Below are 27,316 nucleotides of genomic sequence, written 5' to 3'. Positions count from 1 at the left end.
AAGAAAAATTTTTCATGGCATCTTAAAAATGTTGTAAATTCATTACACTTACTTTTCCGACTGTCATATATCCAAAGTTGTGTCTGCTTTTGTGTTTTTACCACATCAAATGGCAAAGTTACAACAGCTGCAAACTAACAAAAAGTAAAACTGATTTAAATCTATTTTTCCTAAAGTATTTTAATATTCTAATTAGCACATTACTTAATAAGGATAGTAATAAAAATCACAGCTAAACTGAAACATAAAATGAAACCAGAGGTATTTTAAAAGAAGCTCTATTAAAGAAAACAGATATATGTCTTACATATTCCTCCCAAAATTCAGGAGTAAGTAAACAGTCTCAGAAAAGTTCCCCTATTTTCCTGAGGTCACACAACTATCAGTGGCAGAGTCAGAATTCCAACCAGACCTCTTTGACTCTGAAACCAGTATTCACATTTTCTGATGCTCCTGTGTGTTCCATTATTGCTTTACTACATATGAAGGTACAATATTTTAAAGTGGAAATTCTCAAGTATCTAGTAAGCATTTAAAATTGTCCAACAAATGTTTTTAAAATAAATATAATTAAAAATTAAATTTAAATAAAGAAAATGTACTTTTAGTTCTATATACCTTTTCTTTATAGGTTTCAACATATTTATCAAATGTAGCTCACAAGTCACATTTTTAAAAACTTACCTCAAAATGAATCAATTTAACAATTATTTTCATAATGCCCTAATTAAGCAATGAAGGTTTTTTGAAATAATAAATTCCCTGTAGAATGTCTCATAATATTTGATACAACAATCATACAAAGTAAAACCTGGTCTCTATTTTTTGCTTCCCAACTCACATTTGGCCAATATGCTCATAAAATACCCTTTAAAATCATTATATTTATTTCACCTGTCAATGTTAAAAGATTTAAGTTCTTGAAATCAGTTTCAAAGATCTCAGGTAAGACAAAATCAATTATTGTGTCTCCATCTCCACAATCTAACACATACAGTTGTCCCTTAGTATCCGGGGGGTATTGGTTACAGATACCCAAATCTGCAGATGCTCAAATCCCTTATATAAAATGGTGCAGTAGAGTCGGCCCTCCATATCTGCGGTTCTGCATCCGTGGATTCAACAATCAGGAATCGAACTGGTTGACTCTGCAGATGCAGAACCTCTGGATAGGGAGGGCCAACGGGAGTATCAAAGGTAGCAGCAATGTGGTATGAGCCTGACACTTTGTAGAATGATATGGTTTAGGCTATTTTGTTTTCTGACAGAAAGCCTGGACATTGTCCCACCGATGTGCTTTTTCTGCTGTTATTTGGTAACAGTCAAAAGGCAGCAGTATTTTCTAAATCATTAAAATTTTTTAAAATAAATTTTCTATGTTAGGCAGAAGTAGAAGAATAGAGAACGTTCCTTCATATTACTGGAAAGCTGGGACAACAGCCTATAGCCATTATTCAATGGCTATAGGATATATAGCCATTTTTTTTTAAGATGTAAAGCATTAAGTACAGAATTGGTTCTACAATTCCAACTGTTATGAATCTCTAAATATAAATAGTACTTGTTTTTTCTTCATTCATGCTGGATTAATATATAAATAAAATAAAATCAGGTTACTTTTAATCACCTCACAAATAAGAAAGATAAAAGATTTTGCTGGTATTCTAACTACTTAAATTGCTACAAAGAATTGCTCTTTTACCTCAATAGTTTTATACCCCACTAGGCTTAATTTGATAAGATCTCACACCCGGGAATATTCACGTCTAAATTTTGAACACAATCTCAGGGGCTTCCTTGGCCTAGGTTTTCTGACACAGTTACTCCAGTATTTTTCTGCAAGTCTCCATGACCTCACTATGCTCCTTCACTCTTGTTTTCATTTGGTTCCAGTATGTCAGCACATCACTCTGTGTCATCACAAATTCATTTTCTAAGTATGTGGGTATAAGAAAGCTCTTTGTGGCCAAGATCATGGAGATGAGAATGTGCATAAAGGAAGTCCACTACACAACTTTTCATTATGTGGAGGGGTGGCAAAAGGTGAACTCTCTACTACCCAAAAATGGTCATTTGAGATTTCTCCCTTCTGACTATAACTTTTATTAAAATTCTTTTAAGAGGTACTCAGCCAAAATGTTCCCAAAGAAACAGGAATTAGCAGCAAAGGATGAAATTCCTTCTACTCAATCCGATTATACATATGAGATGACACTCCATAAAATATTAACTAACCAGATCTACTGGCATTTAATGACCAAATTGCCAAATACCTTGTAAAGAATAAAGTACTATTTAAACTCTTACCATTATCACAACTGTAATCTAACAAATCCAAAAGATTCAGAAAAATATAATGTATTTGTAATATAATAAAAACAGATATAAAATGCATTTTAAAATACTTAATGGCTAGTAATTTATCTTCAAAATAGGGTAGTAAATACTTATAAAAATTTTAAAGCACTGCAGCCCCAAAGTACTATCTCAATAGACATGAAATGCTACATAATATTTTGTTCTATTTTAGTAAGACAATTATCGCTATTGTGGAATATTAACAACAAAAGAATAAACTTACAGAACCAGATAATGCCCCTGAAGTAAAGGTGATCATAAACGTCGGTTCATATAAACCAGATTTTGCACACAACCACTTCTTTAAAACTTCATAGTTATACCAGTACATTGCTGTAAAACAGAGAAGGAGATGAACACATATTTAGAAATTAAATGTGGACTTTAAATAGTTAAGGAATACTGTATGTTAAAGGAAAGAGAATTCTAGTCTTGACACACCTTGCTTTCTGCTTAGACACATACTAGGCGAGATTTAAAAAAAAAAAATTCTCAATAATATTCTAGTCGTCTTCTTATAAACAAAAAAACTATGCATCAGTAAAAAGTAGGACTTTAATTTCAAAACCTGACAAGGACAGGAGAGGAAAGGAAAAGTATAGTTCCATCTCATTCATAAACATTGATGTAAAAATCCTAAAAAATAAAAAATAATAATCAGCAACTGAAGCCAGACTATCTCATAAACGATCACATGCTATGACTAAACTGAGTTATCTGATGAATGCAAAGGCAGTAAACATAATAAGCGCTTTAGATGCCATATACCACATTAACAGAACTGTATGATCATCTAAAAATGATGGAAAAGCATTTTATAAAATTCAGTACACTTTCATTTAAACCAAACAAATTTCTTAGAAACCTAGGAATAAAAGGGAAATTCTCCAACTTGATAAAGGATATGCATCAAGAACTTGTAGCAAAAATTATTAATGGTGAAACAACAGAACTATTCCCTTTAGAATGAGGAGAATGATAGGGATGCAACACTATCGCTGCTATTCAAAATTGTACTAGGCAGCACAGGAAGCACAGTATTTATAGAACAAAAGCTGTAACTATTAAAAAATGAAGAAATAAAGTAGTTACAATTTACATATTATTGTCTACATAGAAAACGTAAAAGATAGGCAAATTAGAATCTATAAGAGTTTACAAGTAGCTGAATATAAGCTAACAGACAAGAATTGACAGTAACACTGCAGCAGGCACAAAGATTCAGACAGCTTTTGTTTAAATAGGTCTTTTAAAACAGGCACTGAAAGTTGTGCGTGAGTGGTACCTATAAATGAATGTTAGAAAAAGGTTGTATATGTAACCTTTATAAAGAAAATTTTAAATCTCTACTAAAAGACTTTAAGAGTTATAAAGAAAAAGGACATTCCTACGGCAAAAACAAAAAAAGGTATCATGAAGATGATTTTATTACGCACTTTAATTTAGAAGTACTGTACTGTTAGCACAGGGTTAAACAAATTGGCCAGTGAAACACATCCACGCATATGTGAAACTTTGATACGACAGGTGACACAACAAATCCCGGCAGCAGGTATGGTTATTCAATAAATGACGCCTGGATAACTACCCATACGAGGAGGAAATGAATACTTATTTCAGCCGTAATCCCTAATCAATTATGGATAAATAAATGGCCAATGAAACAGTGTCCAACCTCATTAATAATCAGGGAAACATAAGTTAAAGTGAGATACCATTTTATATTACTAAGTAAACAAAAATTAAGAACTTTTGGCAATAAAAGTGCTGGTGAGGGTTTGAAATGAAGCAGCAGGAAGATGGTGGTTGTGATCTGCACAATCACTTTAGAAAAGGGTTCGATATTACCACATGAAATTTAAAATGTGTATCTTTACATGAACCAGCAAATCTAAAACTGAAGAGATTCTTACACCCATACACGTTTAAAAAAAAATGTTCACAGCACTGTTTACTTGTTTTCTCAGACATAAACACGAGCGAAAACAAAACAGTTACACATGAAAACCAAGAATGAATCTTACATTTTTGAGTAAAATAAGTTATAAACCTCAAAAATAGGCAAAAGTCAGTAACATTATTTAGCAGTAATACATACATGGTAAAACTACTTTTTAGAAATCCAACGATAAAAATTCAGTGTAAGTGGTTACCACTGAGGATGTAGTAACAGTGGAGGTGGACATATGTGGTTTCATGATTTTAAAAATTCAATATTCTAATTCATATATTGAAGTGGTGACTTCACAGGTGTCCATTTTATTAGTGCACTGCATAATTTATATCTTCATTACTTTTTATGTATCAAATATAATTAAAAAAATGAAAAAGTATTGGTCTAGGAATCTATGTTTCTAAAAAGCATAACTGAACACAAAACGTTGAAGAAAAATACTAATGGAAAGGGAAAGATGCAGAGATGTGAATGACAGCCCAAGAAAAGGAGTAACTCAAAGGGAAAAAGAAAGGAATGTTAATACAAGCGTTCTCAGTAATTATTTCTTCCAGGTTTTATATTTTATTAAGATATTTATTGGAGTATAATTGCTTTACAATGGTGTGTTAGTTTCTGCTGTATAACAAAGTGAATCAGCTATACATAAACATATATCCCCATATCTCTTCCCTCTTGCGTCTCCCTCCCACCCTCCCTATCCCACCTCTCTAGGTGGTCACAAAGCACCGAGCTGATCTCCCTGTGCTATGCAGCTGCTTCCCACTAGCTATCTATTTTACATTTGGTAGTGTGTATGTGTCCATGCCACTCTCTCACTTCTTCCCAGCTCACCCTTCCCTCTATGTGTCCTCAAGTCCACTCTCTACTTCTGCATCTTTATTCCTGTCCTGCTCCTAGGTTCTTCAGAACCATTTTTGTTTTAGATTCCATATATATGTGTTAGCACACAATATTTGTTTTTCTCTTTCTGACTTACTTTACTCTGTATGACAGACTCTAGGTCCACCCACCTCACTACAAATAACTCAACTTCACTCCTTTTTATGCCGGAATAATATTCCATTGTATTCTATGTATGTGCCACATCTTCTTTATCCACTCATATGTCGATGGACACATAGGTTGCTTCCATGTCCTGGCTATTGTAAATATTGCTGCAATCTTCCAGGTTTTAAATGGAAACCTCTGAGATTCACGAGAGAAATACTGGGTTGGCCACGGGATTTTCCCATGTTACCAAAGACCCAAAAGAACTTTTTGGCCAACCCAACACTACTGAAGTATGCACATTCTACAAGTTATTTGTTATTTTTGCACTTCTTACCATGATTTTTCTCCCTTTGTATAATTCAATGATTAGAACAATCTCAAATCTGATTTATAACAGTTCCTACAGGACACTCAGTGGGGGAGATTTTTATCTTTAATAACTGAAAAAAGTAGGAGTCAATATAATTCACAGGTGGTCTTAAATATATGTATGTATGTATGTATTTATTTATTGCCACATTGGGTCTTCGTTGCTGCACACATGCTTTTCTCTGGTTTTGGCGAGCGGGGGCTACTCTTTGTTGTAGTGTGCAGGCTTCTCATTGCAGTGGCTTCTCTTGTTGCGGCACGCAGGCTTCAGTAGTTGTGGCACATGGGCTCAGTAGTTGTCTTGCAGGCTCTAGAGCGCAGGCTCGGTAGTTGTGGCACACGGGCTCAGTCGCTCCGCGGCATGTGGGATCTTCCCGGACCAGGGATCGAACCCGTTTCCCCTAAATTGACAGGCGGATTCGTAACCACTGCACCACCAGGGAAGTCCCTTAAATGTATTTTTTTTTTTTTTTTTTTTTTTTGCTGTACGCGGGCCTCTCACTGTTGTGGCCTCTCCCGTTGCGGAGCACAGCCTCCGGATGCGCAGGCTCAGCGACCATGGCTCACGGGCCCAGCCGCTCCGCGGCATGTGGGATCTTCCCGGACCGGGGCACGAACCCGTGTCCCCTGCATCGGCAGGCGGACTCTCAACCACTGCGCCACCAGGGAAGCCCCCTTAAATGTATTTTATAACGTCTTGATTTGTAGTACTTTACTTATCTTACTAATTATGACTTAATTTTAAAGGTACTTTGCATTATCTAACTACGAATACACACCAATTAATGTTTAAAAAGAAATTAAACATAAACACAAAGAGAAAAGAAAGCCAGGCTTGAATTAGAAACTGTTCATTCAATAAATACTTACCAAGATCTGAGAGCCCAACACTGAACTAGGAGTGTGTGGTCACTAAAGAAGATATCTTTAGCCTTAAAGGGTTTAAAATTTAGTTGATTTAAAAGTGATATGTAAGGCAAACCTGCAGATAAACCCTACCTGAGAATGGTACATCTCTAAGAACAGTAGGAGCCCAGCCCCTCCAGAGGGAAATCCAACCATCTTCAGACACTTTCTTGCTGACAAATTGATGCAGTTCCTCGTAAGAAAACTTCTTAGATTGCATCTTGGTTCTAATCAATTCCAGTGGACTTATTACAGTTACTGCACCAACTAGTACAAACAAACAAATACAACAAAAATAAAGCCATGCATTATGAAAACACACATGCAAAAATTAATATTTCATGCATTTTTTTATTTTAAGCTTTTATTCTGAAATGAAGCAAACCTTAAAATCAAATATCTTATGATACCAACCATACTGGCTCAGATTTTTTTCCTTGATAAAGCTATTTCACATACCTTACTCTTTCTGGTTTCAACTCTTTCAAGAGCAGTTCCACAACCCTTATACATCAACCAGGACTACTACAAACCTCACTTCCACTGCACAGAGAAAAATGTCCTTCTGTGCAGAGGCAAATTTCCTTATGATTAAACTATGAACCTCAAAGTCTATAAGGAAAATGATTAAAGACGTTGGCATTAATTTGACAGCTATCTGTTATCATCCTAAAATCTAGAATCTGAAGTCTAAAATCTCAAATCTCTGTCCAAGGTTTGACAGGGATAGGTTGATCCCATCTCATTCTGATAGCAATCACCATACAATATGACTTCCAGAGTATAGATATCAACAAATCAGTACAAACTACAATGCAAAATATATCTTTACCAATACTCTGTACTTTAAACAAATTCTCTATGAATATCAAAATTTTAAAACAAGCGTTAAGCAGAAATCAGAATGAAAATACAGTAATTTATTACTTACGTCTAGCCACAATTCCAGCAACAATTGGTATGTGGCTTTCACTTTCTCCTAATTTAGATCTCAGAAGAGCAGTTAATTGATCATAGCAGGTAAAATAAATAACTGTGGCAGGAACTGCCATCACTCTGTTAGAAACACAAAAAGATTTGTACAACATTGTCAAAGGCTTAAGCATATTCTTATTATTAAATATAAGATAAAATTCTTCTATTTTATATAAGCTGAAAACCACAACAAATCAGCCATGAGATCAATTTTTTTTTAATTTAAAAACTTATTAGTGTTTAAGTTAGGCAACAAAAAGGTGTAAAGTAGGTATGTGCTCTCCAAAGGTTTATATTGTAGTTGAGAAGTTAAGTGTTACAGAGCACCCAGTTAGGTCATAAATAGGAAAAGACAAATGAGGACACTTCTCTATCTCCTTGACTTACTCTGTTTCTGGTCTTCCTTCCCAACTACATTACGATAACATGAAAATCACTAAAGTCAAAAGTACCAGCACAATTGTAAAATTCTTTTGAGCTGTGGACCATATACCATACCTACTTATAACTGAAAATAAATTGCAGTTAACGTCGCTGGAATTATATATACTAGAGTTTTGAGGAAATTCCAATGACTTATTCTTTTAAATGAAAATATTAAGAGGGAGTCATTAATTAAACACAAAGTTGCAGGTACTGTCATGTCATAAATATTAATGCAACAAAAAACCAGTCTGTTTATGGCCTAACCAAGGACATTAACAGACCACACATGGAAATGCCTAATGTTCTACAGTGAAGTGTAGAATGTAGGAGTAAGACCGACTGCTGCTCTTGGATCTACCGCTAACTTTATAACCTCAGGCACTGTTTGGAATATATGCCTCAAAACTGACTAATTTGCTCTATAAAAAGATAAATTAGAAAGAAAGGAGGCAGAGGAAGTCAAGATGTTATGGGATTTTTACACCCAGCCTTACTAGCTTGTCATGTTAATTCATGTAATAGCTAGTTAGTAGAGAATTATAATTATCTGGAAAAGGAAAGTATACATAGCACCATACCTCTCATTATTTTAGTAAAATAAACAGTCAAATGAACACTAAATTCTTAATTTCTGAACATGAAAGAAAAGTTATGCTTGTGCACCAAAGTGAACACAGCAGGCCCAGCTGCTCTAATCTGTATCTTCAGGAGGACCTATCTGCCTGCTTGACCTCTGGTCACCCCCAAGGAATTTAGCCCTTGGAATGTTCCCTATAACAAGGTTTTTCTGTATGTCTGGAGCACTAAACCAGCTTGTCTAGGTTGGTTTGTGCAAATGATGTGACTTTTGGTAAACATCTGCTTGCTTTTGGGGGCGCTGGAGTTTTGGTAATAACAGAATGTGCCTATGTCATCAGCCCGCAATACAAGCCCTAGACTCAGACTCCAGGGCTGCATGAGACAGAAACACTGCGTGTGCCGCGGGGGCTCAGTGCTGGGAGAAGCAGCACACGCTCTGCAGTGTCACACGGGAGGGCTCAGGGTGCCTTTGCCTGGTCGACTCCTGTTGTGTCCTTTCCCCTTACTGATTCTGCTTCGTTTCTTTTGCTGTAATAAACCACAGACATTATCACCTTCTTTAGGTCCTGTGAATCCTTCCAGCAAATCATCAAATATGTGGACAGCTGTGAGATTCACAAAAAAATACTCTAGAAAATGAAAAAGCACTAACATTAAAAATGCATGATGTTGTCCAATGAGGCTGATTATAAGGCGAAGTAACAACCATCATTTAGTAAGAAAAATATTAAATTTCAACTTACAAGGTAGGAGGAAGGCCACTCCACAGGGATTTAATGCCCTCATTTCGAATGATTTTCAAGAAGGCATCCTAAAATTATAATAGAAAGAAGGGGTCAAAATATATACCTGAACCTTATATACAAAAAAGTTTGTAGTGATAATTGATTGGTAATTTGCTTCTTTCAAGCGCTTATTTCTAAAATAAAAGCTTCTCAGATTTATGTATGCCCATTCTTTAAAAAAAATAAAAAGAATTTTTCTCAACTTTCAAACACAAGTAAAGCATTTCTGGATGATAATTCCTGCTTACAGAATAAAATCTATATTACTCAGCTTGCGATCGTTCTACTTTAGGGCTTAGAAGCAATGTTTTCAAAGATTATTATAAAAAGGAAGTGGACGAATAGCAGAGATTAACTCTCCTGTCCAATTATGAAATCTGAGAAAATATTATTTAAACCCAATATCCAAAATCTCTGGAGAAGAACCAAAAGCAAGTAGAAACTATAGGGAAGCTTACTGTTGAAAAAGTGCAGTGAGTGAGATTTGCAAATTTATAGCTTTTTGCCTGTGGGAGTTGCAAGGAAAAGCACATTTACTTGCTTGAGATGGCAAATATCAGAGTTCAGTCTGGTAGACTCATCAGAAAGTTACAAGGGGAATCGTAGGAAAAAAGGCTGCAGAGGACATAAGCCCCCAAATTTAGAGACAAAATCAGCCACAAAACGTGGCTCACCACTAAATTACGCAACCCCAGGAGAAGACAACAGAGTTCTGGCAGAAACAAACCAAAAAAACCCCAGCAACTAAAGGCTGGGCGGAAATTTCAGCTGCAGCCCACCACAGTGGTGCCTGAGTGTGAAAGGCTGAATCCAGCCAAAGTTAACCGCCTTCTAGAACAGAAGCGACTCTTCAGAAGAATATAAAAAAATCCACAAAAAAAAAAAAAAAAAAAAAATCCACAGTCTTTACAATGCATTCTTCATAATGTTCACTATCCAATCAAAATTCATTAGACATAAAAAGAAACAAGAAAATGTGCCCATACTCAAAGAAAAATTAGTCAACAGAAACCAACACTGAGATGATTAAGATGATGCAATCAGCAGACAAGCACTCCAAAGCACCTATTATAAACACGTTCAAGAATTTAAAAGATGATGTATGCATAATGAATGGACAAATTTGTAATTTCAGCAAGGAAATAGTTACTATAAAAAAACTGCCAGGGCTTCCCTGGTGGCGCAGTGGTTGAGAGTCTGCCTGTCAATGCAGGGGATGCGGAGTCGCGCCCCGGTCCGGGAAGATCCCACATGCCGTGAAGTGGCTGGGCCCGTGAGCCATGGCCGCTGAGCCTGCGCGTCCGGAGCCTGTGCTCCACGACGGGAGAGGCCACAGCAGTGAGAGGCCTGCGTACCGCAAAAAAAAAAAAGCTAAATGAAAATTCTAAACCTGAAACGAAAAATTCACTAAGTGGGCTTAACAGCAGAAAGGAGACATCAAGGAGTCATTGGAGTTGAAGACAGAACTTATTAAATCTGAAGAAGGAAGAGAAAAAGAATGAAGAAAAATGGGAATTTATTGGCAGTCCAGTGGTTAGGACTCTGCATTTTCACTGCCAAGGGCCCAGTTCATCCCTGATCAGGGAACTATGATCCAGCAACCTGTGCAGCGTGGCCAAAAAAACAGAATGAAGAAAAATTATCAGAGCCTCAGAGACCTGAGGGGAAATATCAAATGGTATAACACAGGTTAATGTGGAGTCATAGAGGAAAGGAAACATAATAGAACAGGAAATTACCTGATGAAATGATGACCAAAATCTTCCCCCAATTAGTGAAAGATATCAGAGCCCCAAATCTCAAAAAAATCCCAACTGAATAAAAACAAACAGGGACTTCCCTGCTGGCGCAGTGGTTAAGAATCTGCCTGCCAATGCTGAGGACATGGGTTCGATCCCTGGTCCAGGAAGATCCCACATGCCACGGAGCAACTAAGCCCGTGTGCCCCAACTACTGAGCCCGCGTGCCGTAACTACTGAAGCCCATGCACCTAGAGCACGTGCTCCGCAACGAGAAGCCACCACAATGAGAAGCCCACGCACCGCAACAAAGAGTAGCCCCCATTCGCCGCAACTAGAGAAAGCCCGCACACAGCAACAAAGACCTAACACACCCAAAAATAAATAAAATTTAAAATAAATAAAATTAAAAATAAATTTTTAAAAAATGCTGTGAATTCAGAGCACGATAAGAAAAAATTATTTAAAAAACCAAACCAAAACATACAAACAAAAAACAAAAGAAAAATGACAAAATACAGGGAAAGGATGATAAATGAAGACTAACTTCTCATCAGACACATGAAATTTTGGCCAAAAGACAATGTAATGACATATTTAAGGTGCTGAAAAAGAAACTAAGCCAGAATTCTATATGCTGCCAAACACACTTCAAAAATGCTTTATAAAGACATTTCTGTAAGAACAAGAACTTAGAGACTGCACTGCCAAAATACCTTCACTAAAGAAATGCTGTAAAAAGTTCTTCAGGATAAAGGGTCATGATGGCACATTGTAACTACAATCTTCAGAAAGGCAGGAAGTACAAAAATGGTAAATAAGTGGTTACATGTAAAATATGTATTTCTCTCTTTTCTCTTTTTAACTATTTAAAAACATAAGACTATTTAAATCAAAAATTCTAATTGTGAATTGTGGAATCTGCAAGGTAACAAGATGGACTATCAATGAAGCAATAGCACAAAGGAAGAGGAGGGAGTAAAGGATGTCAAGACTGTAAGCGGTCTGAGATTTCACCCTACTTCCTAGTTAGCTAGTCAGCCTGCCGCGGTATCATGAGAGATGGTAAAGACAAAACTCTCTGGGGTGAGACAAAGTTTATTACTTGCGGTAGCAGCAGCAGAGTATCAGCATTTTGATGCCTGTTTCCTGAGCCCCAATTTCCACACGGCAATGTGAAGAAGGATAGATGACACCCAGACACACAGTGGGACTGCATTACAGGAAAGGAAATCTGACCTTAGGGAATCTAAATCCTTTAGAATAGGAAGTAAGGATGCCATCCCCTGGCTCTAGAGGGAAGCACTGAATCTTCCAAGGTTATTCACTCTACAAACATCCTTGAAAAGATGGTCAGGAACAAAGGGCAGCCAATGCCATGCTCTGTTTCTTCACAAGATATGAAGAAATGTGAAACACTTTTGAAGAACTGTCTCCCTAGAAATGGGAATAGAGAAATCAATGTAATATTATTAAAATTCAAATAATCCAAAAAAAGGCAAGAAATGAGGGGAAAAGGGAGCAGTGAAGGAAAAAAAAACATACAGATATAGTACACTAACACCCAACCACATGAAAAATTATATTAAAGGACTAAATTTCCCAATTAAAAGCCACTATATCAACAGGGCTCCTGTAAAACAACAGACCATCACAGCTAAAAGAACTGCATAAGTCTCAGATCCTATCTGAAGAGTCTCTAGGGTAAAAAAACAAGGCACAACTATATCACTGTCTTGGAGTAAAAGAATGGAAAAAGAGGCCATATAAACACTAATATGAGAAAGCTGAAAGGGGGCTATATTACATACAGATAAAAGACTTCAATGAACACTACTAATAATGAACACTACTGGTGATAAAGAGATTTCATTATAATAAAAATGTATCAAAAAACATATCAAGTGAATGTTCCTAATGAGAGGTTCAAAACCCATGAAGCAAACCTGACAGAACTAAAAAAGAAAACAGACAAATCCTCAATCATAACTAAAGTTTATTATATCCTCTATCAGAGAATGACAGAATAATTTTAAAAATCTGTAAGAATTCAGAAGATCTAAATGAAGCATCAGCCACCCTGACCTAATGGTTTATAGAACACTATACCCAACAACTACAGAATACAGGTTTGAAAGTGCACTAAAAATAGTCACCAATGGGCTTCCCTGGTGGCGCAGTGGTTGAGAGTCCGCCTGCCGATGCAGGGGACACGGGTTCATGCCCCGGTCCGGGAAGATCCCACATGCCACGGAGCGGCTGGGCCCATGAGCCATGGCCGCTGAGCCTGCGTGTCCGAAGCCCGTGCTCCGCAACGAGAGAGGCCACAGCGGTGAGAGGCCCACGTACCGCCAAAAAAAAAAAAAAAAAAAAAAAGTTACCAAGACAGATCATACGTAGGTCCATTACACAAGACTCAATAAATTTCAAAAATCTGAAAACTTACAGAGTATGTTCCTTTGACCACATTGGAATTAAATTAGAAATCAGGAACAATAAGATATCTAGAAAAAAATCCAATATTGGGAAATTGAATATTGGACTTCTAAATAATCCATGGCCAAAAAAATTACAAAGGAAATTAGAAAATATTTCAACTGATTGATAATGGAAACACAACATCAAAATTTGTGGAACACGTCTAATTTAGTGCTTTGAAGGAAATTTACGGCATTAAATGCTGAGCTGAGAAAAGGCAGGCTTAAAATCAATAATCCATGTTTCCACCCAAGAAAGCAGAAGACAATGACCAAAATAAATCCAAAGAAGAATTCTGATTTTTGGTCCTATATGTAAAGAGCTTGGAAGTCGTCATTTCCGTCCTCACAAGAAAAAACCTGAACAAAATGAAAAATCAACAACTCCTCTTAGACTGATCAGAGGATTGAGGTCACAGGTCAAACTGCTGCCTTGAACACTGGAGAGACGGACAGACATACAGAGACTCACTCACAGCTTAATAGAGTAGAAGCCCAAAGTAAGAACCAGGACCAACAGGAAAACTTTATAACTGACAGATTGCTCAGTGTATACTAACTCGAGAATCAAAAACTCTGAGGGGGCTACTGTAGGAGGGTCCTTATGCTTTCATGAGTTTCAGTTCCATGAGCCCTACCATATTCTCACTGTTAGGATCAGAGATTTTAAAAATCCCCTCCTGTTTCCAGCAGGGTAAGGAGAAAAGTAACCATTTTTGAAATATGCCCCAAATCTTTATTCTCCTTAAAAAAAAAAATCACACTCAAGGGAAACTATTTTACTATCTGAGGAGTCTCCAGGAAAACCCAAAGACAACAGGCAAGACAAAAACTAGGACAGGAGAGGAAATTTTAGTCTCTGACAACACAGCTATAACAAGAAGTAAACACAGCCTAATGTCTAGCCAGATAAAGCTCACATTAAAGGTCTATCTACCTCAGTCTTTTAACCAAATACATCATGTCCAGCTTCCAACGAAAAGAATTACAAAGCATGCTAAAAGGCAAAATATATCGTCTGAAGAAACAAACGAAGCATCAGAACCAGATTCAGATATGGCAGAGATTTTGGAAGGATCAGACTGGGGATTTTTAAATAACAATGGTGAATATGCTAAGGGTTCTTACAGTGGTATCAGAGAAGGAGTAGTGGAGAATCAGGACTTTTACCATCACTTGACAGTAATGAGACTACCCCCCAACCAGTGGCAGGAAATCACAAGGGGAGTCAGAAATTCCACGCCCACTGTCTTAGTCTGTTAAGGCTGCTAAACAAAACACCACAGACTGGATAGCTTATGAACAACATAAATTTATTTCTCACAGTTCTCAAGGCTGGAAGTCCAAGATCAGGGTGCTGGCAAGGTCAAATGAGGGTCCTCTTCTGGATCTCAGACTTGTCACTGTGTCCTCACAAGGCAGAAGGGGCAAGGGAGCTCTCTGAGGTCTCTTTACTAAGGGCATTAATCTCATGAGGTCTCTGCCCTCATGGCCTAATCAACTCCCAAAGGCTCCACCTCCTAAAACAACTGCATCAGGCATAAGGATTTCAGCATATGAATTTGTGGGGGGGGGGGGGGGACCCAAACATTCAGACCATACTGTCCAACAGCAAAGAGCCCTCTCCCACACCCTATGTATCGGTGGAGGCTGAGTGAGGAACCTGGACTTCAGTTCTGCCCAGACATAACAGGGTGGCAGTCCTCTTCCTCTGAGTTAACAGTGTCAAAAAGGCCAGTTAAAATAGAATGTTTAAATGAGATTCAGAGTTGCATAACATAATACTCAAAATTTCCTGGTTTCAGTAAAAAAGAAAAAATCATTTGTCATTTTAAGAAGCAGGAAGAGGGAATTCCCTGGCGATCCAGTGGTTAGGACTTGGCGCTCTCAGTGCCAGGGGCCCGGGTTCGATCCCTGGTCAGGGAACTAAGATCCCGCAAGCCGCACAGCGTGGCAAATAAATAAATAAATAAGCAGGAAGATGTCAGACTGAATGAAAAGAGACAATAAATAGATACCAACACTGAGACTGACAGAAATTAGAATTATCTGACAAAGATTTTAAAACAGTCAACATATGAATCATTGAATGATCACTTACAAACATGTCTGAAACTAATGAAAAATTAGAAAGCCTCAGCAAAGGAATATATACACAAAAACCTATAAGTCAAAATGGCATCTTACAACTGGCACCACAGAAATACAAAGGATCATAATAGATTACTATGAACAACTATATGCCAGTAAAATGGATGACAAGAAAAAAAATGGAAAAATTCCTAAATGTACACTCCCCAAACACTGAACCAGGAAGAAATAGAAAATACAAACAGATGAAATGCCAGTAATGAAACTGAATCAGTAATTTAAAAACTCCCAACAGGGCTTCCCTGGTGGCGCAGTGGTTGAGAGTCCGCCTGCCGTTGCAGGGGACAAGGGTTCGTGCCCTGATACGGGAGGATCCCACGTGCCGCGGAGCGGCTGGGCCCGTGAGCCATGGCCACTGAGCCTGCGCGTCCGGAGCCTGTGCTTCGCAACAGGAGAGGCCACGGCAGTGAGAGGCCCACGTACCGCAAAAAAAAAAAAAAAAAAAAAAAAAAAACTCCCAACAAACAAAAGTCCAGGACCAGATGGCTTCACAAGTAAATTCTACCAAACACTTAGAGAAGAGTTAACACCTATCCTTCCAAAACTATTCCAAAAAATTGCAGAGGAAGGAACACTTTTGAACTCATTCTATGAGGCCAGCATTGCCCTGATACCAAAATCAGACAAAGATCACACCAAAAAAGAAAATGACAGGCCAATATCACTGATGACATAGATGCAAAAATCCTCAATGAAGTATGAGCAAACCGAATTCAACAATATGATAAACAATGATCAAAAGGGATCATACACCAGGTTCAAGTAGGACTTATCCCAGGGATGCGAGGATGGTTCAATATCCATAAATCAATGATACACCACATTAACAAACTGAAGAATAAAATCCATATGATCATCTCTACAGATGCAGAAAAAGGTTCTGAAAAAATTCAACATTCATTCATGATAAAAACTCTCAACAAAGTGGGTATACGGTTACAGAGGGAGCATACCTCAACATAATAAAAGCCATATACAACAAGCCCACAGCTAGCATCATATTCAACAGTTAAAAGCTGAAACCACTTTCTCTAATATCAGGAACAAGGATGCCCACTCTTACCACTTTTATTCACTACAGTTTATTCAACATAGTTTTGGAAGTCCTAGCCACAGCAGTCAGAGAAGAAGAAGAAAATAAAAGGAATCCAAATTGGAAAGGAAGAAGTAAAACTGTCACTGTTCGCAGATGACATGATACTATACATAGTAAATCCTAAAGATGCCAGCAGAAAAATACTAGAGCTCCTCAATGAATTTGGTAAAATTGCAAGATACTAAGTTAATATACAGAAATCTGTTGCATTTCTATACACTAACAACAAGCTATCAGAAAGGGAAATTAAGGAAATAATCCCATTCACAATCACATCAAAAAGGATAAAATACCTAGGAATAAATCTAAGGAGGTAAAATACTGAACTCAGAAAATTATACGAAATTGAAGATGACACTAACAGATGTTCTTGGATTGGAAGAATTAATACTGTTGGGACTTCCCTGGTGGCGCAGTGGTTAAGAATCCACCTGCCAATGCAGGGGACACGGGTTTGATCCCTGGACCAGGAAGATCCCACATGCCGTGGAGCAACTAAGCCCGTGTGCCACAACTACTGAGCCTGCACTCCAGAGCCCACGAGCCACAATTACTGAGCCTGAGTGCCACAACTACTGAAGCCCGCACACCTAAAGCCCATGCTCCACAACAAAGAGAAGCCACCGCAATGAGAAGCCTGCACACTGCAATGAAGAATAGCCCCTGCTCACCGCAACCAGAGAAAAAGCCCGTGCACAGCAACGAAGACCTAATGCAGCCCAAAATAATAAATAAATTTTAAAAAAAAGAATTAATATTGTTAAAATGATCATACTACCGAAGGTAATCTACAGATTCAATGCAATACCTATCACAATACCAATGGCATTTCTCACAGAACTAGAACAAATAATTCTAAAATTTGTATGGAAACACAAAAGACCCTGAATTGTCAAAACAATCTTGAGAAAGAACAACAAAGCTGTAGGTATCATTGTCCCTGATTCCAAACATATTATAAAGCTACAGTAACCAAAACAATATGGTACTGGCACAAAAACAGACACATAGATCAATGGAACAGAAGAGAGAGCCCAGGAATGAAACCACACACTTATATGGGCAATTAATCTATAATAAAGGAGGCAAGAATATACAATGAGGAAAAGACAGCCTCTTCAATAAACAGTGTTGGGAAAACTGGACAGCTATATGCAAAAGAATCAAACTGGACTACTCTCTCACACCATGCACAAAAATAAATTCACGGACTTCCCTGGTGATACAGTGGTTAAGAATCTGCCTGCCGGGCTTCCCTGGTGGCACAGTGGTTGAGAGTCCACCTGCCGATGCAGGGTACATGCCCCGGTCCGGGAAGATCCCACATGCCATGGAGCGGCCGGGCCCGTCAGCCATGGCCGCTGAGCCTGCGCTTTCGGAGCCTGTCCTCCGCAACGGGAGAGGCCACAGCAGTGAGAAGTCCGCATACCGCAACAACAAAAAAAAACCGGCTTCCAATGCATGGGACACAGGTTCAATCCCTGTTCCAGGAAGATCCCACATGCCACAGAGCAACAAAGCCTGTGCACAACTACTGAGCCTGTGCTCTAGAACCTGCGAGCCACAACTACTAAGCCCGCTTGCCACAACTACTGAAACCCGTACGCCTACAGCCCGTGCTCCACAATAAGACAAGCCACCTCAGTGAGAAATGAGAAGCCCATGAAAGCCCGCATGCAGCAACGAAGACTCAACACAGCTAAAAATTAATTAATTAATTTTTAAAAATTTAAAATGGATTAAAGACTTAAACTTAAGACCTGAAGGCAAAAATCTTAATAGAAAAAAACATAGGCAGGGGACTTCCCTGGTGGTGCAGTGGGTAAGACTCTGTGCTCCCAATGCATGGGGCCTGGGTTCAATCCCTGGTCAGGGAACTAGATCCCACATGCATGCCGCAACTAAGAGTTCCCATGCCACAACTAAGAAGTCTGCATGCCATAACTAAGAAGCCCACATGCCACAACTAAGAGTCCACATGATGGACTTCCCTGGTGGCGCAGTGGTGGAGAGTCTGCCTGCCGATGCAGGGGACCACGGGTTCGTGCCCCGGTCCGGGAAGATCCCACATGCCACGGAGCGCCTGGGCCCGTGAGCCATGGCCGCTGAGCCTACGCGTCCGGAGCCTGTGCTCCGCAACGGGAGAGGCCACAGCAGTGAGAGGCCCGCGTACCGCAACAACAACAACCAAAAAAAGAGTCCACGTGCCACAACTAAAGACCCCACATGCCACAATGAAGATCCCGCGTACTGCAACTAAGACCTGGTGCAGCCAAATTAAATAAAATAAATAATTTTTTAAAAAGAAGAAGAAAACATAGTAGGCAGTATGCTCTTTGACACTGGTCTTTGCAATATTTTTTTGGATATGTCTCCTCAGGCAAGGGAAACAAAAGGAAAAATAAACAAATGGGACTACATCAAACTAAAAAGATTTTGCACAGCGAAGAAAACTATCAACAAAACGAAAAGGCTACCCACTGAACAGGAGAAAATATTTGCAAATGATACATCCAACAGGTGGTTAATACCCAAAATATACAAAGAACTTATAGAACTGAGTATCAAAAAAACCAAACAAAACCTGATTAAAAAATTGGCAGAGAATCTAAACAGACATTTTTCCAAAGAAGACATACAGATGGCCAACAGGCACATGAAAAGATGCTCACCATCACTAATCATCAGGGAAATGCCAATCAAAACCACGATGAGATATCACCTCACACCTGTAAAAATGGCTATTATCCAAAAGACAACAAATAACAAGTGTTGGCAAGGAGGTGGAGAAAAGGGAACTCTTATGCACTGTTGGTGGGAATGTAAATTGGTGCAGCCACAATGGAAAACAGTATGAAGCTTCATCAAAAAACTTTAGGGCTTCCCTGGTGGTGCAGTGGTTGACAGTCTGCCTGCCGACGCAGGGGACGCGGGTTTGTGCCCCAGTCTGGGAAGATCCCACATGCCGCGGAGCGGCTGGACCCGTGAGCCATGGCCGCTGAGGCTGCGCGTCCAGAGCCTATGCTCCACAATGGCAGAGGCCACAACAGTGAGAGGCCCGCATACTGCAAAAAAAAAACCTTTAAATATAAGTACCACATGACCCAGCAATTCCACTCGTGGGTATGTATACAAAGAAAACAAAAATACTAATTCAAAAAGGTATATGCACCCTATGTTCACTGAAGCATTATTTACAATAACCAAGATATGAAAGCAACGTAAATAGATGAATGGGTAAAGAAAATGTGAGATACAGATACCTACCTATCTACTGATAGGTCGATAGATGATAGATAATGGACTATTACTCAGCCATTGAAAAGAATGAAATATTGCCATGTGTGGCAACATGGATGGACCAAGAGGGTATTATGCTAATTGAAATAAGTTAGAGAAAGACAAACACTGTATCATTTCCCTTATATGTGGAATCTAAAAAAACAAATGAACAAACATAACAAAACAGAAACAGAGTTACAGATACAGAGAACAAACAGGTGGTTGCCAGAGGGGAGGGGGAGGAGAGAGAGGAAAGAAATAGGTGAGGGAGATTAAGAGGTATAAACTTCCAGTTACAAAGTAAAGGATTCAAGGGGATGAAATGTATCTTGTGAGGAATACAGTCAATAACTATGTAATATTTTTACACGGCGACGTATAGTAACTAGAATTATCATGGTAATCATTTTGATATGCATAGAAATATATCAAATCATTATGTTGTGTAACAGGAATATAGTATTGTAGGTTAATTATACTTCAAAAACAAACTCATAAAAAAGATGATTTTTCCTAGCAGACATTAAAATCTTTTGTTTGTTTGTTTAAAAACAAGCTCTGGCCAGTTTTATTAAAGAAAATTTGTGCATGATTTACCTTTCAAAAAAAAAAAAAGATGAGATTTGTGGTTACCAGAGTTGGGGGGTGAGGGGAAGGGAGAATTGGATGAAGGTCAAAAGGTACAAACTTCCAGTTATAAGATAAATAAGTACTAATAAATGATGTACAACATGATAAAGACAATGAACACGGCTGTATGTTATACATCGAATTTGTTAAGAGAGTAAATCCTAAGAGTTCTCATCACAAAAAATGTTTTTTCTGTTTCTTTAATTTTGTATCTGTGAGATGGTGGATGGTAATTATTCTGGAAATCATTTCATAATGTATGTAAGTCAAATCATTATGCTCTACACCTTAGACTTATACAGTGCTGTATGTCAATTATATCTAGAAGAAAAAACAGACTGGAGCACTCAGCACAGTAAATATGTCATTTCTCTCCAAATAAGACATACAGGTTTAACACAGTTCCTATAAAAATCTCATCAAGATTTTTTTGTAGGTATATACAAGATTATTCTAAAATTTATATGGAAAGATAAAGAAACTTTGGAAATAGATAAAACAACTTTCAAAAAGAAAAATAAGAATAAAGTGGGGCTTCCCTGGTGGCGCAGTGGTTGGGAGTCTGCCTGCCGATGCAGGGGACGCGGGTTCGTGCCCCGGTCCAGGGGGATCCCACATGCCGCGGAGCGGCTGGGCCCGTGGGCCATGGCCGCTGGGCCTGCGCGTCCGGAGCCTGTGCTCCACGACGGGGGAGGCCACAGCGGTGAGAGGCCCGCGTACCGCAAAAAAAAAAAAAAAAAAAAAAAAAAAAAAGAATAAAGTGGGAGGAATCAGTTTACCTGATTTCAGGACTCATTCTATAGCTACACTAAGACTGTGTGGTATTGATGTAGGTAACAGACAAATGTTACAGAATAAACAACCTAGAAACAGATCCACACGATATGCCCAAGTGATTTCTGACAATGTGCAAAAGCATCTTAATGGAGGAAAGATAGCCTTTTCAACAAACGCAACTGGACAACCACATGCTAAAAAAACAAAAAGGATCAAACTTCAACCTCAAACCCATACATTATATAAGAATGACTCAAAATGGATCAAGGACTTTAAAAACAGGAGAAGAATCTTCAGATCTTAGGGTAAATAAAGAGTTCTTAGATTTGACACCAAAAGCATGATCTATAAAGAAAAAATTGACAAATTGGACTTCATCAAAATTAATAACTTTTACTCCATGGAAGACCCTGTTTAAGGGTATAAGAAGGGAAGTTAGAGTGGGAAAGAATGTTTAGTAATCACACATTCAACAAAGGACTCGTATCTAGATAGTATAAGGAGCATTTAAAACTTAACAGTAAAAATACAAAGAGTTAAATTAGAAAATGGGCAAAAGACATGAAGAGCCATTTCACTGAAGAGGATATACTGATGGCTAAAAAACATATGAATAGGTTTTCAACATCACTAACCACCAGGGAAATGTAAGTTAAAACCACAATGAGATACTGCTACACACCTATCATAATTGCTAAAATAAAAATAGTGACAACACCAAATGCTCGTGAGGTTGTGGAGAAATTAGATCAGTCATACACTGCCACTGGGAATGTAAAATGGTCCTACCAGTCTCGTAAACAGGTTGGCAGTTTCTTAAACCTTAAACATGCAACTACCATATGACCCAACAACTGCACTCATGGACATTTACCCCAGAGAAATGAAGACTAACAGTGATATTATGATTAATAATAAGAAATATACATTTTGGCCTTAATCCATGGTTCCTGGCACACAGCTCCAAAACTCTTATAATTTCCTAATTAATACAGAGCAAAGGAAGCATCTTTTGTTGATAATTTTTGGTCTTTTGTTCTCAGTCCTGAAATAGCTCCAGAGGATAAGAGGTGAAAGTAGTGTCTTTTGTTATTCACAACAAGCCTCTTTCAACTACACCTAAGTTTATGTTAATGAGGTGATTTTTGGAAAGGCCCTAGAGAACCAAAGGATGGGGGCTGGTTGCCAGGAGGAACCAACCACTTGATTAGAAGGCTGGAACTTTTAGTCCCACCCTCCCCACCCTACCCCAGTCCCCAACCTCAGGGGTTCTGGGAAGGGAGGCAGAACTGGAGGTTCAGTCAGTCACCAAGGGCCAGTGATTTGATCAATCGTGTCTATGTAATGAAGCCTCCATAAAAATCTCTAAAGAATGGCATTTGGAAGCTTCCAGGCTGGTGAACACAGGGAGGTGCTGGGAGAGTGACACACCTGGAGTGGACATGGAAGCTCCACGCCCCTTCCCCCAAGTCTTGCCCTGTGCATCTCTTCTGTCTGGCTGTTCCTGAGTTGTATTCTTTCATAATAAACTAGTAATCTAGTAAGTAAACTGTTTTCCTGAGTTCTGTGAGCTGTTCTAGCAAATTACTGAACCCAAGAGGAGACCTTGGGAACCTCTGATTTACAGCCAGTCATTCAGAAACATAGGTGACAACCTGGACTTGCGAGTGGCATCTGAAGTGGGAGCAGTCCTGTGGGACCTGACACTAACTCCAGGTAGATGGTGTCAGAATTGAGTTAAATTGTAGAATACCCAGTTTGTGAACCCTGGAGAGTTGCTCGGTATGGGGGAAAAACCCCACATATCGGTTCAGAAGTGTTCTAAGTAGAGTGTTCAGAGAAAAACCGTGAGCAGTTTTTTCTTTTTTTTTTTTTTTTTTTTTTTTTTTTTTTTTTTTTTTTTGCGGTACGTAGGCCTCTCACTGTTGTGGCCTCTCCCGCTGCGGAGCACAGGCTCCGGACGCGCAGGCTCAGCGGCCATGGCTCACGGGCCCAGCCGCTCCGCGGCATGTGGGATCTTCCCGGACCGGGGCACGAACCCGTGTCCCCTGCATCGGCAGGCGGACTCTCAACCACTGCGCCACCAGGGAAGCCCAGCAGTTTTTTCTTACACTTACTTTCACACAGAAACCTGTGAATGAATGTATGTATCAGTTTTATTCAGAGCCAAAAACGGGAAACCACTCAGAAAACAAACTGTGGTACATCCATACCGTGTAATACTAGTGAGTAATAAAAAGGAACAAACTATTGATACATTAAACAATTTGAATGAATCTTCAGATAATTAAGGGAAAAGTGCCAAACCCAAAATGTTCTATGTTATTTCATTTATGTAACATTCTTAAAGTGAAAAAATTATATAAATAGAAAACAGATTAGTGATTGCCAGGAGTTAACAAGTGGATGTAGCTATAAAAGGGAAATGGGAAGGATCCTTGCTGTGATGGAATTGTCTGTGTCTTCACTGTATCAATGTCAATATCCTGTGGTCTACTGTACTCATCCTGTCACCTGTCACCACCGGGGGGAACGGGAAAAAGGGTACATAGGGTCTGTCTGTATATTTTTCTTAAAATTGTATATGATCTACAAGTATCTCAAAATAAAAAAGTTTAAAAAAACCCACTCCCTAAGCATAAACAGATGAAAATAAAGTTAGCAAAGAATTAAAAGCAAAAAAAGTACTTTCCCTTTCCTGCTCTAATGTCTACTTTTTAACTGTGGATAAGTGTGCTAACTACCTGATGGACATTTTACTCTCCTGTAATCGTTAAATATTTCATATATGAGTAAATATTAGAATAGAAAACATACTGTGATTATAAATAATATAATCTCTTTACCAATGTTCCCTGGAAACGTCCTGGCTTCTTATACCATGCTTTGTTGCCTTCCTCTTCACAGACACATAGATGATCCATAAGTCCATTACTATATAAGAAACATTTTCCTAACAAAGAAGATTCTAACAGTCAGTGATTATTTCACAAAACTGTATTATTTTTACATATGAACAAAATGAAAGTACGATGAGCAGGCTACACAAAGACATAACTTTGTCTTCACCTTTTAGGATGAAACATAAATAATTTGACTTGTTTAATGACATAGCACTGGGCTCTAAACTCACAGTGGTGAAAAGCAATTGAGAAAATTAGTGGATTATGTTTTCAGAACTGCAGTCAGCAAATGCACATGGAAATAAATTCTTTTCGGTTATCTGAGGGAGCGGAGAGGGAAGACAGAGGAGAAAACCTGTTTTGAAAAGACAGCATGAGTATACGTCTTCTCTATTTGACCAGAAGAAAACCCTGTGGTATGTAAGGGCAATTCAGTCAAAAATATATTATGAAATCTAATGTATATCTGAAAGTTGCTAAGAGAGAGAGTAGATCTTAAAAGATCTCATTACATGGAAAAAAATTTATTAACTATGTGAGGTCATGAAAGTTGACTAAATTTATTGTGGTAATCATTTTTCAATATATACATATATGAAATCATTACAGTGTACACCTAAAACTAATACAATGTTATACATCAATTGAAAAAAGACTATGAAAAAATGTTTTTCTCAACCAATGTAAATAATGCTGTGCTTTGTCCCTTTCTCTGTATTTATACTGCTCAATCTAGACATTTGTCAGCTCCCTCTTAACTGACTACAACTCTAATAACAATCCTTCCCATTATTGGATTCATTCTTGCTGCCAAAACTGTCTTCTCTATTCTACCATATATAATTCTGTCAATTTCGTAATACATTAGTCTAACTTTAATGTACAGGAAACCACTTTACTTTTCAGTCTCTTCCTACAATCTATCGATCCTCTCATCCACCTGAAACAAAGCTAGCTTTCTCACAGTCTGTTTTCTGCTATTTAAACATGTTTGAAACAGCATTATCTTTATAAAACCACAAAATATTGATCAAGGAATCGCTATTTTTGCCCATCTAATAAAAACATATAACTACTCTTTCTTCTCAAAGTCCACATAAGCTATAATGTCCGGCAATTAACCAAGCTGCCTGGTAAAATAATGACTTTTCTATCACTATTCAAGCAACAATTAGATGACTATTGGATGAATACTGTAGGATGAGCACAGCTCTTGGACTAAAGTAGGAAGCTAGATTCTAAGATGCCTTACAGGTTTAATTCTGTTCTTACTTGTGAGGCATATACTCAAATATAAAATTGTCCTCTGCTTTAATTAGTAGGTTCACGAAAGTGTTATATGTTTTATATACACATATACACAGGCAGTTGACCCTTGAACAACACAGGTTTGAACTGTGACGGTCTACTTATGCAGATTTTTTTCAATAGTAAATACTGCAGTACTAGACAGTCTGTAGTTGGTTGAATCCAAGGATAAGGAACTGCAAAAACAGAGGAACTGTGGACACTGAGGGCCAACTATAAATTACAGGCAGACAACTACGTGGACAGTGGGCAGTGTTAACCCCCTCACTGTTCAAGGGTCAACTGTATTTGTTTTCTGCCTAGACCTCATCATGTACAACTAAGAAATGAGAAAATGTTTCTGCATGAGGATAAAGGCATCAACTTTTAAAAACTAACAAAAAGAATATTATTCAAACAAAAAAGAATCCAGCGACATTTAAAAATCTAACATAATGTTTTCAGGATAAGCAGAGCACATACCTTTGGGCAATGGGTTGTTTTGGGCTTGGAGTCGAATTTTAACAACATCAAAGGGTGTCACTATGAAGATACATAAATCTCAATTAACAAGTGATACCTATAAATTGTACAGACATTTGTCCAAAGAACACAAAATACACCGAATGATACCGTTCCTCGTGACTACATAATGGGTAAGATTATTTATCTTAAAGTGGTTTTGAGTGTTAACATTCTAATTTCTTGCCCTTGAATTTTATTTAAAGAGTACCAGTGAGAAAATGTAATTACTCCTCTCACAAGTACTCAACTCTCATTTATAATATTTCTACGACTATAATTCCATTAGCATTAAAACTAAAATACTAGTATTTATAAGAAAATATGTTATCTAAGGTAAAGAATGAAAGTTTCAAAAGTCCATTTAAATATCTGAGAATAACTCTGTATTACAAGTAATCAATAATCAAACAATATAAGTCTTCCTATTCTGTTAAATTCACCTATATCAAACAAAAACTATAGATAATGCAAATTTGAGTAAGCTAGTCATAAATCATCCTTACTACCACACTGTGTAACTCCATTTGGGAACAGTGAAGCAAAGGAGAATGGTTTTAATTTGCAGGCTGTATTTCCTCGTCTGAGAATGAAGAAGTCACATTAGAAGATCTCTAAAGCCTTTACAACCCTAGCATTCTGACCTAAAGACACTACGTTCTAAAGCAATTAGTTTACATTTTTTCTAATCATCTGCTATCTTATTTAAATAAACTAGCCAAGTTAAAGTCATTAAAATGCTGAACTGTCACCTAACTCTGTCATTTGGCTGTGTCTACAAGAAATTCATTTAAAAAGACAGAAAAACGTGGTCCAGAGGAATTTAAGCAATTCACTGTTACTAAAGCAAAGTAAAATATAATTTGAATTTGTTGCCACTATAAGTTGTCCAATTTCTGTATTTTTCATTATGCTAATATTTTATTCCATCTTCTTACTATTAAAAAAAGGATAATAGAGTCATAAAGGTTTAATATTGATAGGGACCTCAAAGAACTCCTGATCTAAGCCCCTAATTTTAGAGATGGAAAATTAATTTCAAAGAGAGTAAGGACTATCCCAACGTGCATTCACCCTGAGGATGGCAAAGCAAGGACTAAACTTCTA

The 27,316-nt window shown here is 38.0% G+C and overlaps 1 protein-coding gene across 2 annotated transcripts in view; it reads right to left on the bottom strand.

Annotated features, from left to right (window-relative positions):
- The window catches only part of SLC25A40 (solute carrier family 25 member 40), a 58,956-nt gene that overhangs the window by 6,258 nt on the left and 25,382 nt on the right, over nucleotides 1-27,316 (bottom strand). For both annotated transcript variants that reach the window (XM_032643697.1, XM_032643698.1), the window contains 7 exons: nucleotides 26,171-26,230; nucleotides 24,344-24,450; nucleotides 9,304-9,371; nucleotides 7,512-7,636; nucleotides 6,674-6,847; nucleotides 2,582-2,691; nucleotides 53-134 (listed from right to left, as the gene is read on the bottom strand). In XM_032643697.1, coding sequence (XP_032499588.1) covers nucleotides 53-134; nucleotides 2,582-2,691; nucleotides 6,674-6,847; nucleotides 7,512-7,636; nucleotides 9,304-9,371; nucleotides 24,344-24,450; nucleotides 26,171-26,230 — 726 coding nt within the window. The remainder of the gene's footprint in view (nucleotides 1-52; nucleotides 135-2,581; nucleotides 2,692-6,673; nucleotides 6,848-7,511; nucleotides 7,637-9,303; nucleotides 9,372-24,343; nucleotides 24,451-26,170; nucleotides 26,231-27,316) is intronic.

Source organism: Phocoena sinus, chromosome 9, assembly GCF_008692025.1.
Source record: "Phocoena sinus isolate mPhoSin1 chromosome 9, mPhoSin1.pri, whole genome shotgun sequence".
Classification (NCBI taxonomy): domain Eukaryota; kingdom Metazoa; phylum Chordata; class Mammalia; order Artiodactyla; family Phocoenidae; genus Phocoena; species Phocoena sinus.
The sequence above is the reverse complement of the archived record's forward strand: the minus strand, read 5'-3'. Positions and strand labels throughout refer to the sequence as shown.